Source organism: Phoenix dactylifera, chromosome 11 (genome assembly GCF_009389715.1).
Source record: "Phoenix dactylifera cultivar Barhee BC4 chromosome 11, palm_55x_up_171113_PBpolish2nd_filt_p, whole genome shotgun sequence".
Classification (NCBI taxonomy): Eukaryota; Viridiplantae; Streptophyta; class Magnoliopsida; order Arecales; family Arecaceae; genus Phoenix; species Phoenix dactylifera.
The window spans coordinates 7,072,080-7,091,836 of NC_052402.1; the positions used below are offsets into that span (position 1 = coordinate 7,072,080).

The following is a 19,757-nucleotide window of genomic DNA, read 5'->3' on the forward strand; positions in this document are numbered from 1 at the left end:
AGTCACACAGAAATTAAGATTTATTGCAAGAATTATGGGTCCACAAAAAAAATCAAAAAATGCAAAGGAAAGAGTGTATGTTTTATATTCAAGACTGTGCTTATCAACTCAGTGTAATCCAATCAGCAGCAAGAACAGCTGCATCCTTTTGGAAACCATAATCATACAGAAATTAGGATTTATTGCAAGAACTACGGGTCCACAAAAAAAAAAAAAAAATCAAGAAATGCAAAGGAAGGAGTGCATATTTTATAGTCAAGACTATACTTATCAGCTCAGTCTCATCTAATCGCCAGCAAGAACAGCTGCATCCTCTTGGAAACCATAATTGAACAGAAATTACGATTTACTTCAAGAATTACAGGTCCAAAAAAATCAAGAAATGTAAAGGAAAGAGTGAACATTTTATATTCAAGACTATATTTATCAATTAAGTCTCATGCAATTAGCAGCAAGAACAGTTGCATCCTCTTGGAAACCATAATTGAACAGAAACTACGATTTACTGCAAGAATTATAGGTCCACAAAAAAAATCAAGAAATGCAAAGGAAAGAGTGTATGTTTTATATTCAAGACTGTACGTATCAACTCAGTCTAATCCGATCAGCAGCAAGAACAGCTGCATCCTTTTGGAAACCATAATCATACAGAAATTAGGATTTATTGCAAGAACTACGGGTCCAAAAAAAAAAAAAAAATCAAGAAATGCAAAGGAAAGAGTGCATATTTTATAGTCAAGACTATACTTATCAGCTCAGTCTCATCTAATCGCCAGCAAGAACAGCTGCATCCTCTTGGAAACCATGATTGAACAGAAATTACGATTTACTTCAAGAATTATAGGTCCAAAAAAAATCAAGAAATGCAAAGGAAGGAGATCATATTTTATATTCAAGACTATAATTATCAGCCCAGTCTCATGCAATTAGCAGCAAGAACAGCTGCATCGTCCTGGAAACCATAATTGAACAGAAACTACGATTTACTGCAAGAATTATAGGTCCAAAAAAATCAAGAAATGCAAAGGAAGGAGTGCATATTTTATATTCAAGACTATAATTATCAGCTCAGTCTCATCCAATTAGCAGCAAGAACAGCCGCATCCTCTTTGAAACCATAATTGAACACAAATTATGATTTACTGCAAGAATTATAGGTCCCCAAAAATCAAGAAATGCAAGGGAAAGGGATAGAATATAGAAAATTAGAACAAAAAAACTACACCTAATTTTCTTTTCTTTTTCAACCTGTAGAAAATTATGCATTTCTTCTTGTTACATTAACATGCAGGAAAATAATTCATGTTGGAATAGATCATATGTTGTGAACAAACCTTCGATGCTTTACCTCCAACGCTGGAAGAAAGGGAAGAGGAAGGAGGAATCTTGGAATCCTTCTCTCTTTTCGATAGAAATCTTGGAAGCCCTTCTAGAAAGAAAGAAAAAAAACCGGAGCGCGGGAGGAAGTCTCGAACACGAAGACCCGTCCGAAAAGACCGGTAAAATGCGTCATGTATAGGGAGGATCGATGACACGTCAGCCGGATGAGACCCGATTTGATCCGGATCCGACCCGAATTGGTTAAGGTACGAGATACAGACCCTGATCCAATTCCTTGGCACGTTAGCTCATGTCAACTCCCATTTGGGTTAGGTCTAGGCAAATTTAAGGGTCCAAGGCTTAAAACCATTAGAATCATGCATATTTATGCCACATGTACATGATGCCTTGCCATTTCAGGGAAATCTATGTATGATGCTAAAAAATGTGCACTCATGTACTTCTGATGCCATGGCAATTTCTCATCATCAAAAACATCTGTCTGCTTTTGCATCTTTCACCCTAGCTCTTCCGACAGCTCCTATTCCTTTTTTATGGCAAAGATTAGCCATCCAATTCATTTTTTTTGAAAAAATTATAGCGACATCTCTTCAAGTTTGGATGAAAAGTGTTTAGATCGTATATTTTTAATTATTTTCAAATAGACGCAATAAATTATTATTATTATTATTATTATTATTTGTTGCAATGCGGCCCAACATATATCCATTGATTCTACAGCCAAAAAATTAGAAGCAGCAATTATTAGAACACTCTCTTCAATCCAAACCTCCAGTGATATCTTGGACCTCCCAAGTTTCTGATTTGAAGCATATATGCTGTTAAATGTTTAACAAGTGTGACATGCCAGAGCTCAAGACCAAGTGTCTTTAGAAAGGCCAGACAAAAGGACTCAGGCAGCTCCATACCACAGCCTTTCAAGCTAAACAATATAACACAATATATATATACATATACATATATATATATATATATATATATATCAAACTTCCGGATGTTGCTAAACTGGGCCTTTTAATAATTCTGATCGGGTTGATGGGTTGGGCTGGGCCTTGTATTACGGTCTCTTTTGAAGTACTTTACAAAATGCCTCAGTGCATTGTTGGATTTGATCCTTTTGAATGTCCAGTTTATTGGATTTGATAATGGTTCAGTCACAATTATTTGTATAGATAGGGTTCGGATTGTACCTTTCATACGAAAGATTGATTGATTTTCTTTTACAACGTTAGCCATTGGATCACACCCAGCATAGCTCTTGTAGCACTCCGAATATTTCTATTCATTTATCTACATAGATCTTACAATGAATGATCGGATTCATGCGATCGTGTGAAAGATTCAACCCGTTGATATAGACATCGAGGCGGAGAGATGTTAAGATGAAATAAACATGCATGCTAATATACTTAATGTAGCTGCTGCAATATAATGAGAGGCTATTACTTCGGGACAAAAGGATCAAAATAGATAATCAGTTGATTGCTAAAGATGTTTTCATGAAAGAACAAAAGTGAGAATTAAGGTAAAGTGTGAAATAAAGGTAACATGCTTTTGTGGGAGAAGATCAACCATTCTTTCATGCTTTTGTGACAGCCACCCATCTCAACTGTAGTAATTTAAGTGCATTTATTGCTAATATTTATTGCTCTCAACAGGAGTCCAAATTGCCAAGAATTTTGACCTTTTCAAAAAATTCCATATTGTTATCAGGATGGTCCGCACAAAGGATTATATGCACAAAGGATCCTTAAAAATTGGCTCCACTTGATTGCAAAAACAAAGTACTTTAATTCTAAACAAAATAGACACTTTCTTTAAGTTTATTATATGTTGTTCTCCTAAACAGAATATCTTTAAACCAAAATCATCTATTTATTCCACCAGATCACAATAAATATATTTTTAGACTAAATACAATTACTTTCTTTCCTGCTGAAAAATTATATTTCTAAGAATAACGTCCTCCTTTGGTATTTGGATAATCGTAGAGGTTCTATCCCACAACCATAGCTATTTGTGTATTACATAAAAATCATGATTGCATGAGATGATCATCCATGAGGTCTATACGATCATGATGATTGTGTAATACATGGATGGTTGTAATTGTGATTGCGAGGATGCTTGTTCTAATCGGCAACCCAAAATGGTCTAAAATTGAGGATAATTTATTTCCGTAAAAACGGTAATTCATTTAGCTCTAACGTGAGTACATCTTGCCAAATCAAGAAAAAGTACAAAGTACAGAATTCAAGGGGGCAAATCTTGGTTTCTTGCATATTTTTTTATGCGGACGTTTGGATTTTTTTGGTGTCCTGATGACAGAGAGATTATTATTATTATTTAGCCTTAGACTAACGCGTCACCAATATAAGCCCATTTCCCCACAAATAGACATATTAAGACCCATACGAGGAAGGAAGGGTCCCTCTTCACCTAAGCAATGGAATCACCCTTCATCGGCCATCTCCAAGAACAACCTACATGGGTCCTTCTACTCTCATTTCTGGGGTTCCTTTCTCTCCTCCAAACTTCCATAACTCTTCTCAAATGGGCCTACGCCGCCTTCCTCCGGCCAGGGAAGGACCTCAAGGCCTACGGCTCGTGGGCACTGGTCACCGGAGCCACCGACGGCATCGGGAAGGCCTTCGCCTTCCAGCTAGCCCATGAAGGACTCAACCTAGTCCTCATTGGTAGAAACCCAAGCAAGCTTCGACGGGTCTCCGGCGAGATAAAGGCCAGGCATCCCTGCACCGAGATCAAACTGGTCGTCATGGATTTGGCCGGCGATTTATCGGATGGGATTCGACGTCTCGAAGAGGAGATCAGAGAGTTGGAGGTCGGGATCTTGGTGAACAACGCCGGCATGACGTACCCACAGTTCATGTACTTCCATGAGGTGGAGGAGGAGCTGTGGGAAGGTATCGTGAAGGTGAACATGGAGGCGACGACGAGGGTCACACAGGCCGTCCTTCCGGGGATGATGAAGAGGAGGAGAGGCGCAGTTGTTTGTATTGGCTCAGCATCTTCCGTGGTGGTGCCTTCGTTTCCTCTCGCTGCTGTGTATGCTGCTACTAAAGCGTGAGTGCCACCTCTCATACTTTGTGTTCTATTCTTATGGCTCCTCCAAAATTTGATATAAGTAACGGACTCTTTGGACCGTTGCAAGAGAAAAAAAAGTAGCGATTATAAGTTGGAGAATGATGAAAAATAATGAAAAATAACGATATTAGTTATTTGCTCGAATCATTTTTAACAAAAGGAGAGTAACAACATTTGAACTGATATCGAAATTTTAAATTGAAGGAAATATTTTGATTTAATGAACAGTGGCTGAAGGTAAACAATCATCACGTACCATATTATTTATTTATTTATTTGTTTATTTTTTTGGCTAGGACGGATGGATCATATTAGACGAGTATGGATGCATCCAATAAAATCAAAAAATAAAATATCTCAGAGTGTCAAGAGTAACTCTCCATCTCTAGCCCACAGGGTACTACTTGAGTGGCTGGGAGTCACACAAGCCTCATTAGCTTCACAAAAATATGCTAGGCCTGAAAACCCTTTTTATCTCTCATCATGCTTCAGATATTTCGGAATAAAGAATGGACGCAACCATTGCCTTTTGATCATCGGATCTACGTACTATTTATTCATATATACTCTTAGCTTACTAAGTTTTTTCTTTTCTTTTTTTTTTTAAGGATGGGTCGGTTAAATATTTTATTTATATATATATATATATATAGAACTAGCGATTTTATAGGGCTTTTGAATACATACGTACTCAATCCATAGTCAACATGAAGATATTATTACTTATACCGTATAGACCGTAGGGTAGTTAATTACAGTCGCTCTTATATGCAGGCTGTTACGCCCCCGCCTGCGCAAAACATATGGGGGCAACATGAGGGAGAAATACGGGGCTCTCCTGCCAGATATTGTTCGGTTCCGGGGCTTCACGCAAGCCCGTCTGTGCAAGGCACGTGCCTGGAGGATTAGAAGACACCCATCTCATATGCTCAGGCTCTGAACGAGTCTTTTCGATGTGGAACTATTGAGTCTCACACAGATCTTATTTATATCCGGATGCATCATCTTAGAATCTAACTGTTGTGATTGGCTGCATGCACGACGTGGTGATGCATACAATATTGATAATAATTTCAGCTATAGATTTTTAAAAATATCCGCTACTGATTTTGTCTGCCTGTAATGACGTATCCTCTGCCTCGACAACAGAAAGTAGGAGATAAATTTTCTTGCTTGTATATGATTATTAAAGTTCGTGATGAGCAGTGAAGTAGTTGGGGAGTTATGGATGGCATGGCAAGTCGTCCAGTGGAGCAGGCAAATTAACTTTCTCATTTATTGTCGCGTGTCGGCCCTGGAAAGTTTCAGGCTGCGTGCAACTGGGCCATATTATGATGTTTCATTTATTCAGCATTAAGTAGTAGGATAAGGCCAGATTTACCACAGATCTAAATGAATCTAGTATCTAGATAGAGTTGAGTGCCAAACGAGGTTGAGGGTAGCTTTCCAACGAGATTTGCTTTTGGAATTTTTTTTTTTTTCTTTTGGTTGAAAGGGAAGTAAATTATCTTGCAAATTTTTTTTTTATAAAATCTGGAAGAGCTTATCTGTTGGTAGCCTCGGTGGTACCAGGTATAACGTACTCACACGTGGTATTCGTGCCGGAACTCAGAGGCTGGGGTAATCGAGCCGGGCCCATGGATGGAGAGGGTGTGAGTAAAACCGGCTGGAATGCCCAACACACGGTCATTTCTGCCCGCATCGAATATTCTTCTGGCGAGGTAGGGGCCCAATGAGGACTGCTACGCGGAGGTGGACTTGTCCCTTCCTCCCTCCTTCCTTTTTTTTTTTAAGTTAAAAAAAGATTTTTTTTTTCAAACATGGTTAAGTTGATTATAGTGTCTTCATTGATTAATATTCCCGCAGAATCTTGATGCTAGTACTTGGCAGATTTATTTTCACTTTTCTCCTTTTTGACTCGTGCCTTATCTACAGAGGACTAAAAATCAAGAGTAATCGGAAAAAAAAAGAGGTGAAATGATTAGATCAAAAAACTAGAATCATGGCACATTGGTTACTTGTTCTCAAGATGGGAAATGGGTTCGGGCCGGCCTGAAACTCATCGGGCCAGGCCGAGTTTGGGTTGGGCGACGAGCTAGGCTCGAAAAATTTTGGGCTGAATTTGGGTTTAATTATAAGCCCATTTCTTTTTCAGGCCAGGTTCGAATATATCACTGGCCCGGTCAGGGCCCAACTCGAGCCTGAGCCTAAATTTAGGCCCGAATCCAGCCTGATTCAATCATTTAGGCTCATTCTAAAATGGGCCTGATCAATACTCTAAGTCTCCAGTGGATTTATTGGGCTAGTGAACTAGTGGGTTTCAGAGTATGTTTGATTAGTTGGTTGTTTTAGTTGTTTTGTATTAGCCTTAATTTAACAGCTGAATATTAAATTTAACTAATTTATTTTGAGTGTCATTCAAAGATTGCTTTTTTGGGGGTCCGGGCCAGCCTAGTTTTAAGCCCAAACAGGTAATTCAAGCTGGCCTAATTGGTTCAGGTGGAGCTCGGATCGGGCTTAAACTAAGGTTTTTCAAATATTTTCGAGCCTAAGTCCAGCCTGAAGCCCAAAATAATTTTTAGACCCGGCTCGGGTAGAGATGTGTAAGCCCGGCCTGTTTGTAGCCCTCCTTTTTCTCTCATGAAAAGACAACTTAAAAAAAACTTAATAACTACATTATCTAAATTAGAAAGAACAAACTGCTTAGACTTTTTTGTCTTGTTAGGTATGGTTGGAGAGTAAGGCAAGATTTAGACTATATAGCAGTTAGCCATAACTTAATTTCATACGGAAATGAAAAGAAATACATATTGGATGAGAGCATCAAGATCAGTCAATACAACATAGGTTTTTCACTACATGAATAGTATATTTCATATTTTATGTAAATCATAGAAGCCAATTCACTGTAGTGTTATGATTTCCTTGATTAACTCTTCCTAAGATATAGTGGCAATGCTAAATCACATTGAATTTCATTCTCTACTTCCAATATTATCTAAATAGTAATCAATAAATAATTAAGTAGCTTTTAAACAGCTCAACAGAAATGAAAGTTAATTGATTCCATCCCTCATATGTTAAATTGCTTTAGACTATCAACATCCAATCTTTTTTACTTGGGCAACTATTTTTTGCCTGCCCGTTCTCTCTATTTGTGTATGTGTTGATGAAACTGAAGGATGGTCCTATTTTTTTCTGTCAGGTATGTTAATCAGTTCTCTAAAAGCCTATACGTTGAGTATAAGAGCATGGGGATCGATGTGCAGTGTCAGGTTAGTCCTTCCATCTTATAATTATTGCTTACATATTTTTACTCTTCTTCATGAGCATTATAAAGTTTTGGCTAATACAACTTTTTCTTAACACCTCTAAACTATGGTTCCCAATGGTTGTGAGTCAAATCTAACATGTATCTGCATTAAAATCTAATAAGATTACATTGTTTACAGTCAATATTAATTGTCACTGTAGTTGCCATTAATATGATCACTGTATCTGCATTAAATCTTTTCTCAAACTAAAGACAAAAAAATGTTTGGCTATCCTATCCAAGTAATGTCAATTTTGTCCTTCTACAATTTATAATGCAATGGAGCATTGAAAACAAAGAATGGAAAACTTGTGAATAAGCTTGATAGGACGCAACGTATTGGACGTAGTAGGAATTTAAAATAAAGCACTGACTACATAATTCTTAAAAATATTATTTAAGTTATAGTTTTCACATATTAAGAGTTTAACCATGAATTTATTTTATTCTTATATCTGATTTAAAATTTTGGATGCAGATCCCCTTATATGTGGCAACAAAAATGGTTAGAATCAAGCAATCCTCTATGTTCATACCATCATCAGATGGCTATGCTTCTGCTGCTGTGCGTTGGATAGGCTATGAGCCACAATGCACTCCTTACTGGCCTCATTACATTCAGTGGTGCTTGGCTTATTTATTTCCAGACTTTATCCTCAATTCATGGCTTCTATATGTGGGAAATAGAAAGAAAAGCCAGGTAAAAAAATTGAGAAGGGAATGAAATGTCTCTTGATCTTTCTCTTTAGTAAAAACTGTATACTATTAGTGCTACTGGAAATGATTTTCCAGAAAGTACGAAGCATAAAGACATATAATTATTAAATATTTATTGTAAAAGCAACAAATCAAGGTATTAAGATGGACTATGGTTTCCTAATGGAAGAAAAGTGTCTATAATTGCCATAAAGTATTAAAGTGTTAGATTGTCATGCTAGATTTAATTGTCCATGACATGCTCCTCCCTCTTGACCCTAAAGCATAATTAGTTCACTGTGGTTCAAATTCAATGCTTTGAAGATTTAACATCAAGTTTAAATATGTTACAGTGATTTTCTTAATTCTCAAATGCAATGTTCCTTGTAATATGCTTCATAATCATTAAGATAGGTTCGTACATGCATCGAAACATAGTCTTAAGCTTAGATGACAATATCTTGATGAAACAAGGTCACCCTTATGATTTTTCACACATCTATATTCGAATTATATTCTTCTGTTCGATTTTCTATGATTATTCTCCTATTTGTTAATCTAGACTCGAATGCTCATCCCTTATATCAGTTCTTCTGGAGCCTTAGCTAATAGCTCTAACACATGCCCGCTAATCTTTGCTTCTAGTTCCATATAATTGAACTTGAGTTCAAATGATTTTTCTTTGATTATTCTCCTTTTTGTTAATCTAGGCACTTGAATGCTTATCCTTCTTTATATTAGCTCTTCTTGGACCTTGGTTAATAGCTCTAATCGTATGCCCACTAATCTTTATTTCTAATTCTATATAATTGAAGATTTCAAAGACATATGCGATTTCTAACGCAAAAAAAAAAAAGACATCTTTGATAGGAGTTCTTAAAAGCTAGCCTTGTGAGCAAGCTTTTTATAGGGTTATAGAAATTTTAAAAATAATTTAAAAACTATATATTAATTAGATCTAAGAATAATAGTAATAATCAACATCAGTAGGAGCAATACTAGCCGTAGTTATAATAATAGTAGTTTGAATATATTCAAGCAAAAATCTGGTGACTCTTTGGCTTTCTTTTAAGAAAATGAAGTTATCCGTGTTAATTCAACATACCTAAAAGGGTAGCTTTATTTATTTAATTTTTGGGGGGATAAAACTATTTTAGTTTAAAATGATAGCTTCGAGAGAATAATGATATTCAAAAATTGCTGTTGGATCCTCCACGTTCACTTAATCCGAAATGAAAACAAGTTTATGTAGCCAAATGGTGATCTAAAACCTTAAGATCAGACACAAGATCAAGCGAATTCTTGCATTGGCATGTGCATCATGCATGCTGTCACGCCCCGGATCCGGATCCGTGACACGGCCGTGCTATTGCCGACTACTACCCGCAATAGCACGCAGCCTCATACCTGGGTAATAGGGTAGTCAAACCAACCGAATCTTTTCATATGAAAGCATTCTTAGTACAACATGCTGGTCAGTACCCAAATACAGAGCTTCTACATAGTTTATGTACACAAAAGTATACTTGCTTTACCCCAGAAGCCCTGATACCAAATTAACGTGTCTCTGGCAGCTATCAGTGGTGAAGATCTGAAAGAAAAGTAAATGAACGGATATGAGCTACACGGCTCAGTAAGTAATCATACATAATCTTACCGGATCGAACATAACGGTAACCATGTTTATGCAGGGTTTGAGAAGCTGACATGCATATTTATCTAATCATCTTCATGGCATAATATGTATGCAATTTAAAGGAGATATCGGTTATAGCAAAATACAACATTTCATAACGATATATTCAAAACCCGTTGTAAAGCAATGTATGCTTTGGTCAGGCACGTTCATAAATGTCACGGCCCGCCTGCGCAGGGCACGTGACTATCGGGCCCACATGAGGGGGAAACACGGGGCTCCCCTGCCAGATGTTGGCCGGTTCCGAGGCTTCACGCAAGCGTCCTTCACCCCTCACCGATTTTGCTTCTTCCCAAAAACACATCTGCAGGATTTGGAAGCACCCGCCTCATACACCCAATCTCTGAAACGAGCCTCATGATCATGCTTCAAATATCATTTTCATAAAGTATGCAATTTAAACAAAGCAGTATTGTAAATCACAAAATTTTCATAAAACATGCACATGAAACCGTGCCCCCGGCATACCGTGGTCATGCTCTTAAATGCTACTGCGAAGTCATTCTTGGCCACTGGCGGGACCGGCTCAGTTATTAGGCGGCCACTGGTGGGGCTGGCTCAGTCATTCTCGGCCACTGGCAAGGCCGGCTCAGTTACATTGGGTCAGTAGCTCTTAAGAGTTCATAAATAATGCTCAGTATAGGTAGTACCTCATAGATGCTACGGCGAATTCATTAATGGTCACTGGCGGGGCCTGCTCAGTTATTAGTCGGCCACTGGCGGGGCTGGCTCAGTCATTATCGGCCACTAGCAAGGCCGGCTCAGTTGCATTCGGCCCGTAGCATTAGTAGTTCTTAGGTACCCCCTTACAAGCAATATGCAGCTAGAGCAAATCATTATTACTCTTTACACTCATGCTAAGAAAAATCATAACATGGAACTCCATTCATTTTGCATGTATCACAAGAGCTATGAAAACATAATATGTGCACAACTATGAATTATGTGACTGACATGTACCACTCATGTTCATGTTTCATAACTCATATCTTAGCATGTAACGTAATCCCAATATTTTGTAGGCATAACGGAATATAAAACATATATCATCACATCTTGTGTAACTAGAGCATGTCGGGTACACATATCATTCTTAGCCTACAGTACATGCATAACATGTTAAATTTCATGCATGATCCATAAAGATTAGGGCAGATTACTTACCTTTCTCACCAATCATGTATACAATTCAAGTTGTATGAAAAGCACTGGTTCATCTTATAAAACATAATACAGGATCTACGATAAGATTAAGATAGATTACTTACTTCAATTCGCTTTCCAAATTGCTCAAGTCCAGGTGACAGATCCTTAATCACCTAAATCATGTCATAATAACAATATGTTATTTCCTTTTCTACCTGAAATTTAGCCCAAGCCTAATTCCTCTGTATTGGGGTCTTGGCTGGGCTCATAAGTCTTAATTGGCCTTCCGATTGGCCACTAAGCTTAATTCCCAGCTTAATTGGGTTTAATTTCGGGTTTAGGGTCACTGTGACCCGTTTGGGCCTGAGTCAGGGTTAATCCGGAATCAATTTGGCCCCCAAATTAATTACATTGGCTTGAATTGGGCTTAACGTGTTTCGGATCCGAACCCGATTCCGGTCCGTTAACCCACTCTTTTCTTTTCTCTTCTCATTTTCTTTCTTTTCTTTTCTTTTTCTTTTCTTTTCTTTTTTTTTTTCTCTTTTTCTTTCTTTTTCTTTTTTCTTTTTCTTTTCCTTTTTCTTTTCTTCTCCTTCCCGAAGCTTCCTCTCCTCCCTTCTTCTTTCATCCCGATCTCCCCTTCCTCTTTTCTCCGACGATGGGAGCACGACGAGCGGAAAGGGAGGTCGATGGTCTCCTCCTCACGGGGAGGGGGTCGGACCGCGATCGGCGACGCCCGCAGCCGAGCTCTCGGCTTCTTCGGTCGAGCCCGCGGCCGAGCTCTCGGCTTCCCCGGCCGAGCCCGCACCGGCGACGCTCACGGCCGTACACGGGCAAGTCCCCTCCTCCTCTCCTTTTTCTCTCTCTCCTTGGTTCCGATCGGAAGCCCTAGCCATTTCGGCCGATCCTCCGGTCTTCTTCTTCTCCTCCGGCCGGATCTACGGCCTCTTCCTCCTCTCTCTCTTTCTTTCTTTCTTTCTTTCTTTTCTTTGGTCCTTCCCTCCGGCACCACCCCATATTCTCTCTCTCTCACTCCCAAACCCTCTCTCTTCCTCTCTCCATTCTTCCCCTGTGAAGGAAGAAGGGGGGTTTGGGAGGGCCGAGCCACAGTCGGCGGTGCCATGGCCGAGCTCGCGGCGTCCACAGCCGCGCCTGCGGCTGAGCCCACGGCCGCGCCTGCGGCGGCCCTCTCTTCTCCCACGGGGAAGAGATGCCGGGAGAAGCCGGCGGCACTGCGGGATGCCCGCAGCCGCTCCCCTTGGTCTGCCATAAATCCCCTTCCTCCCTTCTTTCTTTGTTTCTTTGTTGTCTTGCACAAAACAGGGGGAGAGAAGGAAGGGGGCTTACCTGGCTTTTTGCCCTTCCTCTTGGAGCTTCAGGGTTCCTTCGCCTTCGGCTCCAGGGCTTCGGCTCTCTCTCCCGTTCAGTGTTCTTGGGGGTCTGTGACTTAGGGTTGCCGGCAGAGGCTTAAATCATTGTTTAGAGGATGAAACCCCCCTCTGAGAGGTCCCATCCTCTCTTTTCCTCCATACTTAGGGACTGGCCGCCGCCCCCCTGTCTCCGGCGCGCCGGCAACGGCTGCCAGCAGGGGGTGCGGTAACCCCTCCCTGTCGGTCTTATCCCTTCGTTTTTTTTTTTTTTAAACATTATAACAGCACCGCCCACAGTGAAATTTGGGCCCAAACCTTAACTGGGCCTATTCCTTATTGGGCCTAGTAGGTTGTGGGCCCGGACATTGCATCCTACCCCCCTTAAAATAAATTTCGTCCTCGAAATTAGTCATACCTTAAGGTTCAGGCTTTAAAAGTATTCAACCATTGAGTCATCCTCGAGATCTCAGTTAGTCTCTCTCCAGATTATTCATAGAATCAACATCTTAATTCTGAATAAGAAGATCAAGTTTCTTTGTCAAAATATCAACTTCTCTTGATTAACCGATCTATCACAAGATTAGATCATAAACAACTCTAATCCACTCTGGATAGAAATTCCTCGTAGTCTACTGACAACCTCAATTTCTTTCAACCAGATGGAGGGTTGATATTAATTAAAGAAGCTCAAGCTTCAAGTTTAGGAGGACGGAGGTTTATATCAGCATATTCCAGGTCTGAGATCAAAATTGATGATCCGTTAATTCTAGTCTCGAGATGCTAAGAATTTCTTAGCATGACATAAAACTGGAGAATCTAAGGTAGCACAGCGATATCCCAAAAATCCGATCATTTTCTTTTCATTTATCAAGGAAAATCCTACTACAGAAGAAAACAGATCAAATCTTTTATTATTACAACTTTCCGAATCAATGGAATAATACTACAGACCAACTTAGAGAACTAATTCAGCCCACTATGTTTTCGCTGCGCATTCTGATCAAATTCCTTTGAATCCACAAATAACTTTTGATCAACATACTATTTGCCTACAAACAGAACTATTTAATTCCTCATCTGTATTTGCATTTCAAATCTTTCCTCTATCTTGATCGAATGTTACTTAGCCAAAACTTCTTTTTACTTTTCCATGAGCGAGCAAAGAAAGGGTATCCCAACATAAGATCCTCTTAAATAAGCGACAACGCTTTAAAATGAATTTTACATTTTCAACAACTTCATTCATTGAAAATAAGCCTTCTTTCCTAATACGAGATAAGCTCTCAAGTCATCTTAGGACATTTTAAGCTCGAAATTGTGTAAACTTCTGAAAATTATTTCTCAATATCCCAATCTTATATTAGGTATCTTTAAATTGCATGAACAATAATCTGCCCTACTTTAGCATTGCTAGAAGGTGATTCTGGATCTTACATCCCTGTTAAAAGAAAAGGATGTATACTTTTGTTGTAAAATCTCTATTTAAAAATCTTCTTCTATTGTACTCTTTCCACTAGACGATGATATGTGGAATTATCATCCATAACTTTCAGCTTCCTCATGAAACAATTTAAACTTGCTTCTTAGTGATAAACGAAAGCATTTAATAATTGCCCTTCTATTAGAGATGAAATAGTTTACTTCAAATCTTAGAAGCAGGGTCACTCACTAAGTACAAACCCCTGAAACATCATGTGCTATTGGGTCTGTTCCCATATCAACTCTATTGCTGATTCCGCTCGCATTTCCTAATGACCCCATGTCATCATCATTTTCTCTTCTTCTTTTTTTTTTTTTTTTGTCAAAACATCAACTAATATTCGTTTAATTGATTTATCACAGGATCACAAACTACTGCACTTTATCCATAGTAGAATATTTGAGCCTAAAATATTCTTCAACATTGAAAATTATTCTCAGAATTTACTAAATGACTTTCAATCAAAATACCAATCTTGCATTGTAATTTGAAAAGATCTAATATTTCACATTTCAAGTAAACAAAGGAGAAACTCTTAAATCTCATCCTCAAATATATTTTCTTCTTATATAACAGTTTCATGCATAATTGTCATACAGATTTCGAAGATTCATCTTCGAAGAATAAAAATATCTTTCCTTGTCCAAGCCTTAAACAACTTATGAATGAACACTATCTTGGTATCAAAATAATCAACTTCAAACTAGAAATAATATCCACAGTACTCAGTATCAAGTTAAACTTCCAAAATCACATATATACTGATATGCAATGTACTTTAATACTCCACTTAATATTCGTCAAAATATACTTTAATCATAATCCAAATACAAATTACTCCATCGAGAAATCTCCAAACTAGCTTATTCTTATTTTGGCATGGCTTGCTAGCATTCTGATTCAAAATACCAAAATCCTTAGTAGTCTTAAGTCTTGAATTCTAATACCATACCAGTCACAATCATGCCCCTAGAATGGTTGTGTATTAGCCCTAACTTCTCTCTTTTTGTTGCTCATTGTCACCTATCAAAATATTTGTGTCAAACAATTTTCGTGATTGACCGATGATACGACTAATAAAATCTTTTCTTTCTTTCCAATTATGCGGAATCTCACCGAATGAGACTTAACTACCCATTCCCTTATTAAAACTTAAAATTTTTACTCATGATTAACCTATTGCTCTGATACCACAAGGATGTCACGCCCCGGATCCGGATCCGTGACACGGCCGTGCTATTGCCGACTACTACCCGCAATAGCACGCAGCCTCATACCTGGATAATAGGGTAGTCAAACCAACCGAATCTTTTCATATGAAAGCATTCTTAGTACAACATGCTGGTCAGTACCCAAATACAGAGTTTCTACATAGTTTATGTACACAAAAGTATACTTGCTTTACCCCAGAAGCCCTGATACCAAATTAACGTGTCTCTGGCAGCTATCAGTGGTGAAGATCTGAAAGAAAAGTAAATGAACGGATATGAGCTACACGGCTCAGTAAGTAATCATACATAATCTTACCGGATCGAACATAACGGTAACCATGTTTATGCAGGGTTTGAGAAGCTGACATGCATATTTATCTAATCATCTTCATGGCATAATATGTATGCAATTTAAAGGAGATATCGGTTATAGCAAAATACAACATTTCATAACGATATATTCAAAACCCGTTGTAAAACAATGTATGCTTTGGTCAGGCACGTTCATAAATGTCACGGCCCGCCTGCGCAGGGCACGTGACTATCGGGCCCACATGAGGGGGAAACACGGGGCTCCCCTGCCAGATGTTGGCCGGTTCCGGGGCTTCACGCAAGCATCCTTCACCCCTCACCGATTTTGCTTCTCCCCAAAAACACATCTGCAGGATTTGGAAGCACCCGCCTCATATACCCAATCTCTGAAACGAGCCTCATGATCATGCTTCAAATATCATTTTCATAAAGTATGCAATTTAAACAAAGCAGTATTGTAAATCACAAAATTTTCATAAAACATGCACATGAAACCGTGCCCCCGGCATACCGTGGTCATGCTCTTAAATGCTACTGCGAAGTCATTCTTGGCCACTGGCGGGACCGGCTCAGTTATTAGGCGGCCACTGGCGGGGCTGGCTCAGTCATTCTCGGCCACTGGCAAGGCCGGCTCAGTTACATTGGGTCAGTAGCTCTTAAGAGTTCATAAATAATGCTCAGTATAGGTAGTACCTCATAGATGCTACGGCGAATTCATTAATGGTCACTGGCGGGGCCTGCTCAGTTATTAGTCGGCCACTGGCGGGGCTGGCTCAGTCATTATCGGCCACTGGCAAGGCCGGCTCAGTTGCATTCGGCCCGTAGCATTAGTAGTTCTTAGGTACCCCCTTACAAGCAATATGCAGCTAGAGCAAATCATTATTACTCTTTACACTCATGCTAAGAAAAATCATAACATGGAACTCCATTCATTTTGCATGTATCACAAGAGCTATGAAAACATAATATGTGCACAACTATGAATTATGTGACTGACATGTACCACTCATGTTCATGTTTCATAACTCATATCTTAGCATGTAACGTAATCCCAATATTTTGTAGGCATAACGGAATATAAAACATATATCATCACATCTTGTGTAACTAGAGCATGTCGGGTACACATATCATTCTTAGCCTACAGTACATGCATAACATGTTAAATTTCATGCATGATCCATAAAGATTAGGGCAGATTACTTACCTTTCTCACCAATCATGTATACAATTCAAGTTGTATGAAAAGCACTGGTTCATCTTATAAAACATAATACAGGATCTACGATAAGATTAAGATAGATTACTTACTTCAATTCGCTTTCCAAATTGCTCAAGTCCAGGTGACAGATCCTTAATCACCTAAATCATGTCATAATAACAATATGTTATTTCCTTTTCTACCTGAAATTTAGCCCAAGCCTAATTCCTCTGTATTGGGGTCTTGGCTGGGCTCATAAGTCTTAATTGGCCTTCCGATTGGCCACTAAGCTTAATTCCCAGCTTAATTGGGTTTAATTTCGGGTTTAGGGTCACTGTGACCCGTTTGGGCCTGAGTCAGGGTCAATCCGGAATCAATTTGGCCCCCAAATTAATTACATTGGCTTGAATTGGGCTTAACGTGTTTCGGATCCGAACCCGATTCCGGTCCGTTAACCCACTCTTTTCTTTTCTCTTCTCATTTTCTTTCTTTTCTTTTCTTTTTCTTTTCTTTTCTTTTTTTTTTTTCTCTTTTTCTTTCTTTTTCTTTTTTCTTTTTCTTTTCCTTTTTCTTTTCTTCTCCTTCCCGAAGCTTCCTCTCCTCCCTTCTTCTTTCATCCCGATCTCCCCTTCCTCTTTTCTCCGACGATGGGAGCACGACGAGCGGAAAGGGAGGTCGATGGTCTCCTCCTCACGGGGAGGGGGTCGGACCGCGATCGGCGACGCCCGCAGCCGAGCTCTCGGCTTCTTCGGTCGAGCCCGCGGCCGAGCTCTCGGCTTCCCCGGCCGAGCCCGCACCGGCGACGCTCACGGCCGTACACGGGCAAGTCCCCTCCTCCTCTCCTTTTTCTCTCTCTCCTTGGTTCCGATCGGAAGCCCTAGCCATTTCGGCCGATCCTCCGGTCTTCTTCTTCTCCTCCGGCCGGATCTACGGCCTCTTCCTCCTCTCTCTCTTTCTTTCTTTCTTTCTTTTCTTTGGTCCTTCCCTCCGGCACCACCCCATATTCTCTCTCTCACTCCCAAACCCTCTCTCTTCCTCTCTCCATTCTTCCCCTGTGAAGGAAGAAGGGGGGTTTGGGAGGGCCGAGCCACAGTCGGCGGTGCCATGGCCGAGCTCGCGGCGTCCACAGCCGCGCCTGCGGCTGAGCCCACGGCCGCGCCTGCGGCGGCCCTCTCTTCTCCCACGGGGAAGAGATGCCGGGAGAAGCCGGCGGCACTGCGGGATGCCCGCAGCCGCTCCCCTTGGTCTGCCATAAATCCCCTTCCTCCCTTCTTTCTTTGTTTCTTTGTTGTCTTGCACAAAACAGGGGGAGAGAAGGAAGGGGGCTTACCTGGCTTTTTGCCCTTCCTCTTGGAGCTTCAGGGTTCCTTCGCCTTCGGCTCCAGGGCTTCGGCTCTCTCTCCCGTTCAGTGTTCTTGGGGGTCTGTGACTTAGGGTTGCCGGCAGAGGCTTAAATCATTGTTTAGAGGATGAAACCCCCCTCTGAGAGGTCCCATCCTCTCTTTTCCTCCATACTTAGGGACTGGCCGCCGCCCCCCTGTCTCCGGCGCGCCGGCAACGGCTGCCAGCAGGGGGTGCGGTAACCCCTCCCTGTCGGTCTTATCCCTTCGTTTTTTTTTTTTTTTTTTTTAAACATTATAACAGCACCGCCCACAGTGAAATTTGGGCCCAAACCTTAACTGGGCCTATTCCTTATTGGGCCTAGTAGGTTGTGGGCCCGGACATTACACATGCAGGATAAATATACCAATGGTTCGACATGCGACACCAATTTAGCACCTTGATTCATCCTAACAAAACTTTCAGGTCTATTCATGAAATGGTATATGGGTTATTGCTTACTCTGGTCACAATAAACGTTAGAGAATAACCTGGTTTTCCTCAAGAACAACAATTATATCACGAAATTATATAGTCCAGTTGCATTGGTCTTAAACCAATAGTAAATTCTAGGTGGTCAATCTAAACCATTCACTTCCAAGAAGTACCTTTGCCATTTCACTTCTCCAACTTCTGATTGATGTCCACTTGGAAACCAGCTCCTGATCTTAACGAAGAATTAATGACTATTTATAAGTGACAAAATATTGATGTGATGTCCTTTCCTTGAATGTTATAACATAAAGCACCATATTTAGAGGTGCAAAAGAGTTTTGGAGCTTATGCAAACAAAGGATTAACTACTAAGCAGCATGTGTCCTGAATCATATACTCAAAACAGACGTCAAACTTTCTTTTTCTTTTTCTTTTGTGTGTATATTGGTTCATGAAGAAAATGGCGAGGGTTTTCTTTCATGATGGAAATGCTGATTTTGCCCGATCCTCACTTAAAAATATATATATTTTAAAAAGAAACTGTTCGAAGCTAGCATATGTAGAGGTGCAAATGAGCCAAGCAGATCATGAGATTCTTACAAATATCAAAGTCTCTGCCAAATTCTATCGGTTCTATTCGGCCGAGAAACAGTTGAGTAGATGGATATATAACTTCAAACATAATGTGAATCTGGTCATCTTCTAGTACTCCATGAAAAAAGTGAGGAGAGAGTTGTTTGCAAGATGAAAAGGTTGGTTCCGCTGTTAATGATCATTAGTAAATATTTCCCTTTACAAGTCAGAGAGAGAGAGAGAGAAGGTTGCCAGCTTCAGTCCTATTACAAAAAAATTGCTCTTCAAAACTGGCATTTTTTTTTTCTAATGCTTTTGAAAGAATGGAAAGGCCTATTTTCCTCACAAGCATGTACCCACCTCTCCTCTCCATCACCACCCTGGTCAAACAGAGCCACTGCTCATAAAACCAGGGCTTATTACAATCAAGGTTAAAGCAAGAGCTACATCTTGTGAAACCGAGCAAAATCCATCCCTTTTCTAAAGTAACAAGAGATG

At 39.9% G+C, this 19,757-nt stretch overlaps 1 protein-coding gene across 2 annotated transcripts; it reads left to right on the plus strand.

The window, feature by feature from the left end:
- The first annotated feature begins 3,735 nt into the window (after nt 1–3,735).
- On the plus strand, nt 3,736–8,669 carry LOC103714454 (very-long-chain 3-oxoacyl-CoA reductase 1). 2 transcript variants are annotated; one of them, XM_008801707.3, is made up of 3 exons: nt 3,739–4,425; nt 7,652–7,721; nt 8,238–8,669. In XM_008801707.3, exons 1-3 carry the CDS (start codon nt 3,788–3,790, stop codon nt 8,481–8,483), a joined length of 954 nt encoding a protein of 317 aa, XP_008799929.2. In that variant the 5' UTR covers nt 3,739–3,787; the 3' UTR covers nt 8,484–8,669. The 2 variants fall into 2 exon arrangements, with proteins under 2 accessions (XP_026663219.2, XP_008799929.2); XM_026807418.2 differs by lacking the exons at nt 7,652–7,721; nt 8,238–8,669 and adding an exon at nt 5,221–5,926 and having other exon boundaries at nt 3,736–4,425.
- The last annotated feature ends 11,088 nt before the right edge of the window (nt 8,670–19,757 follow it).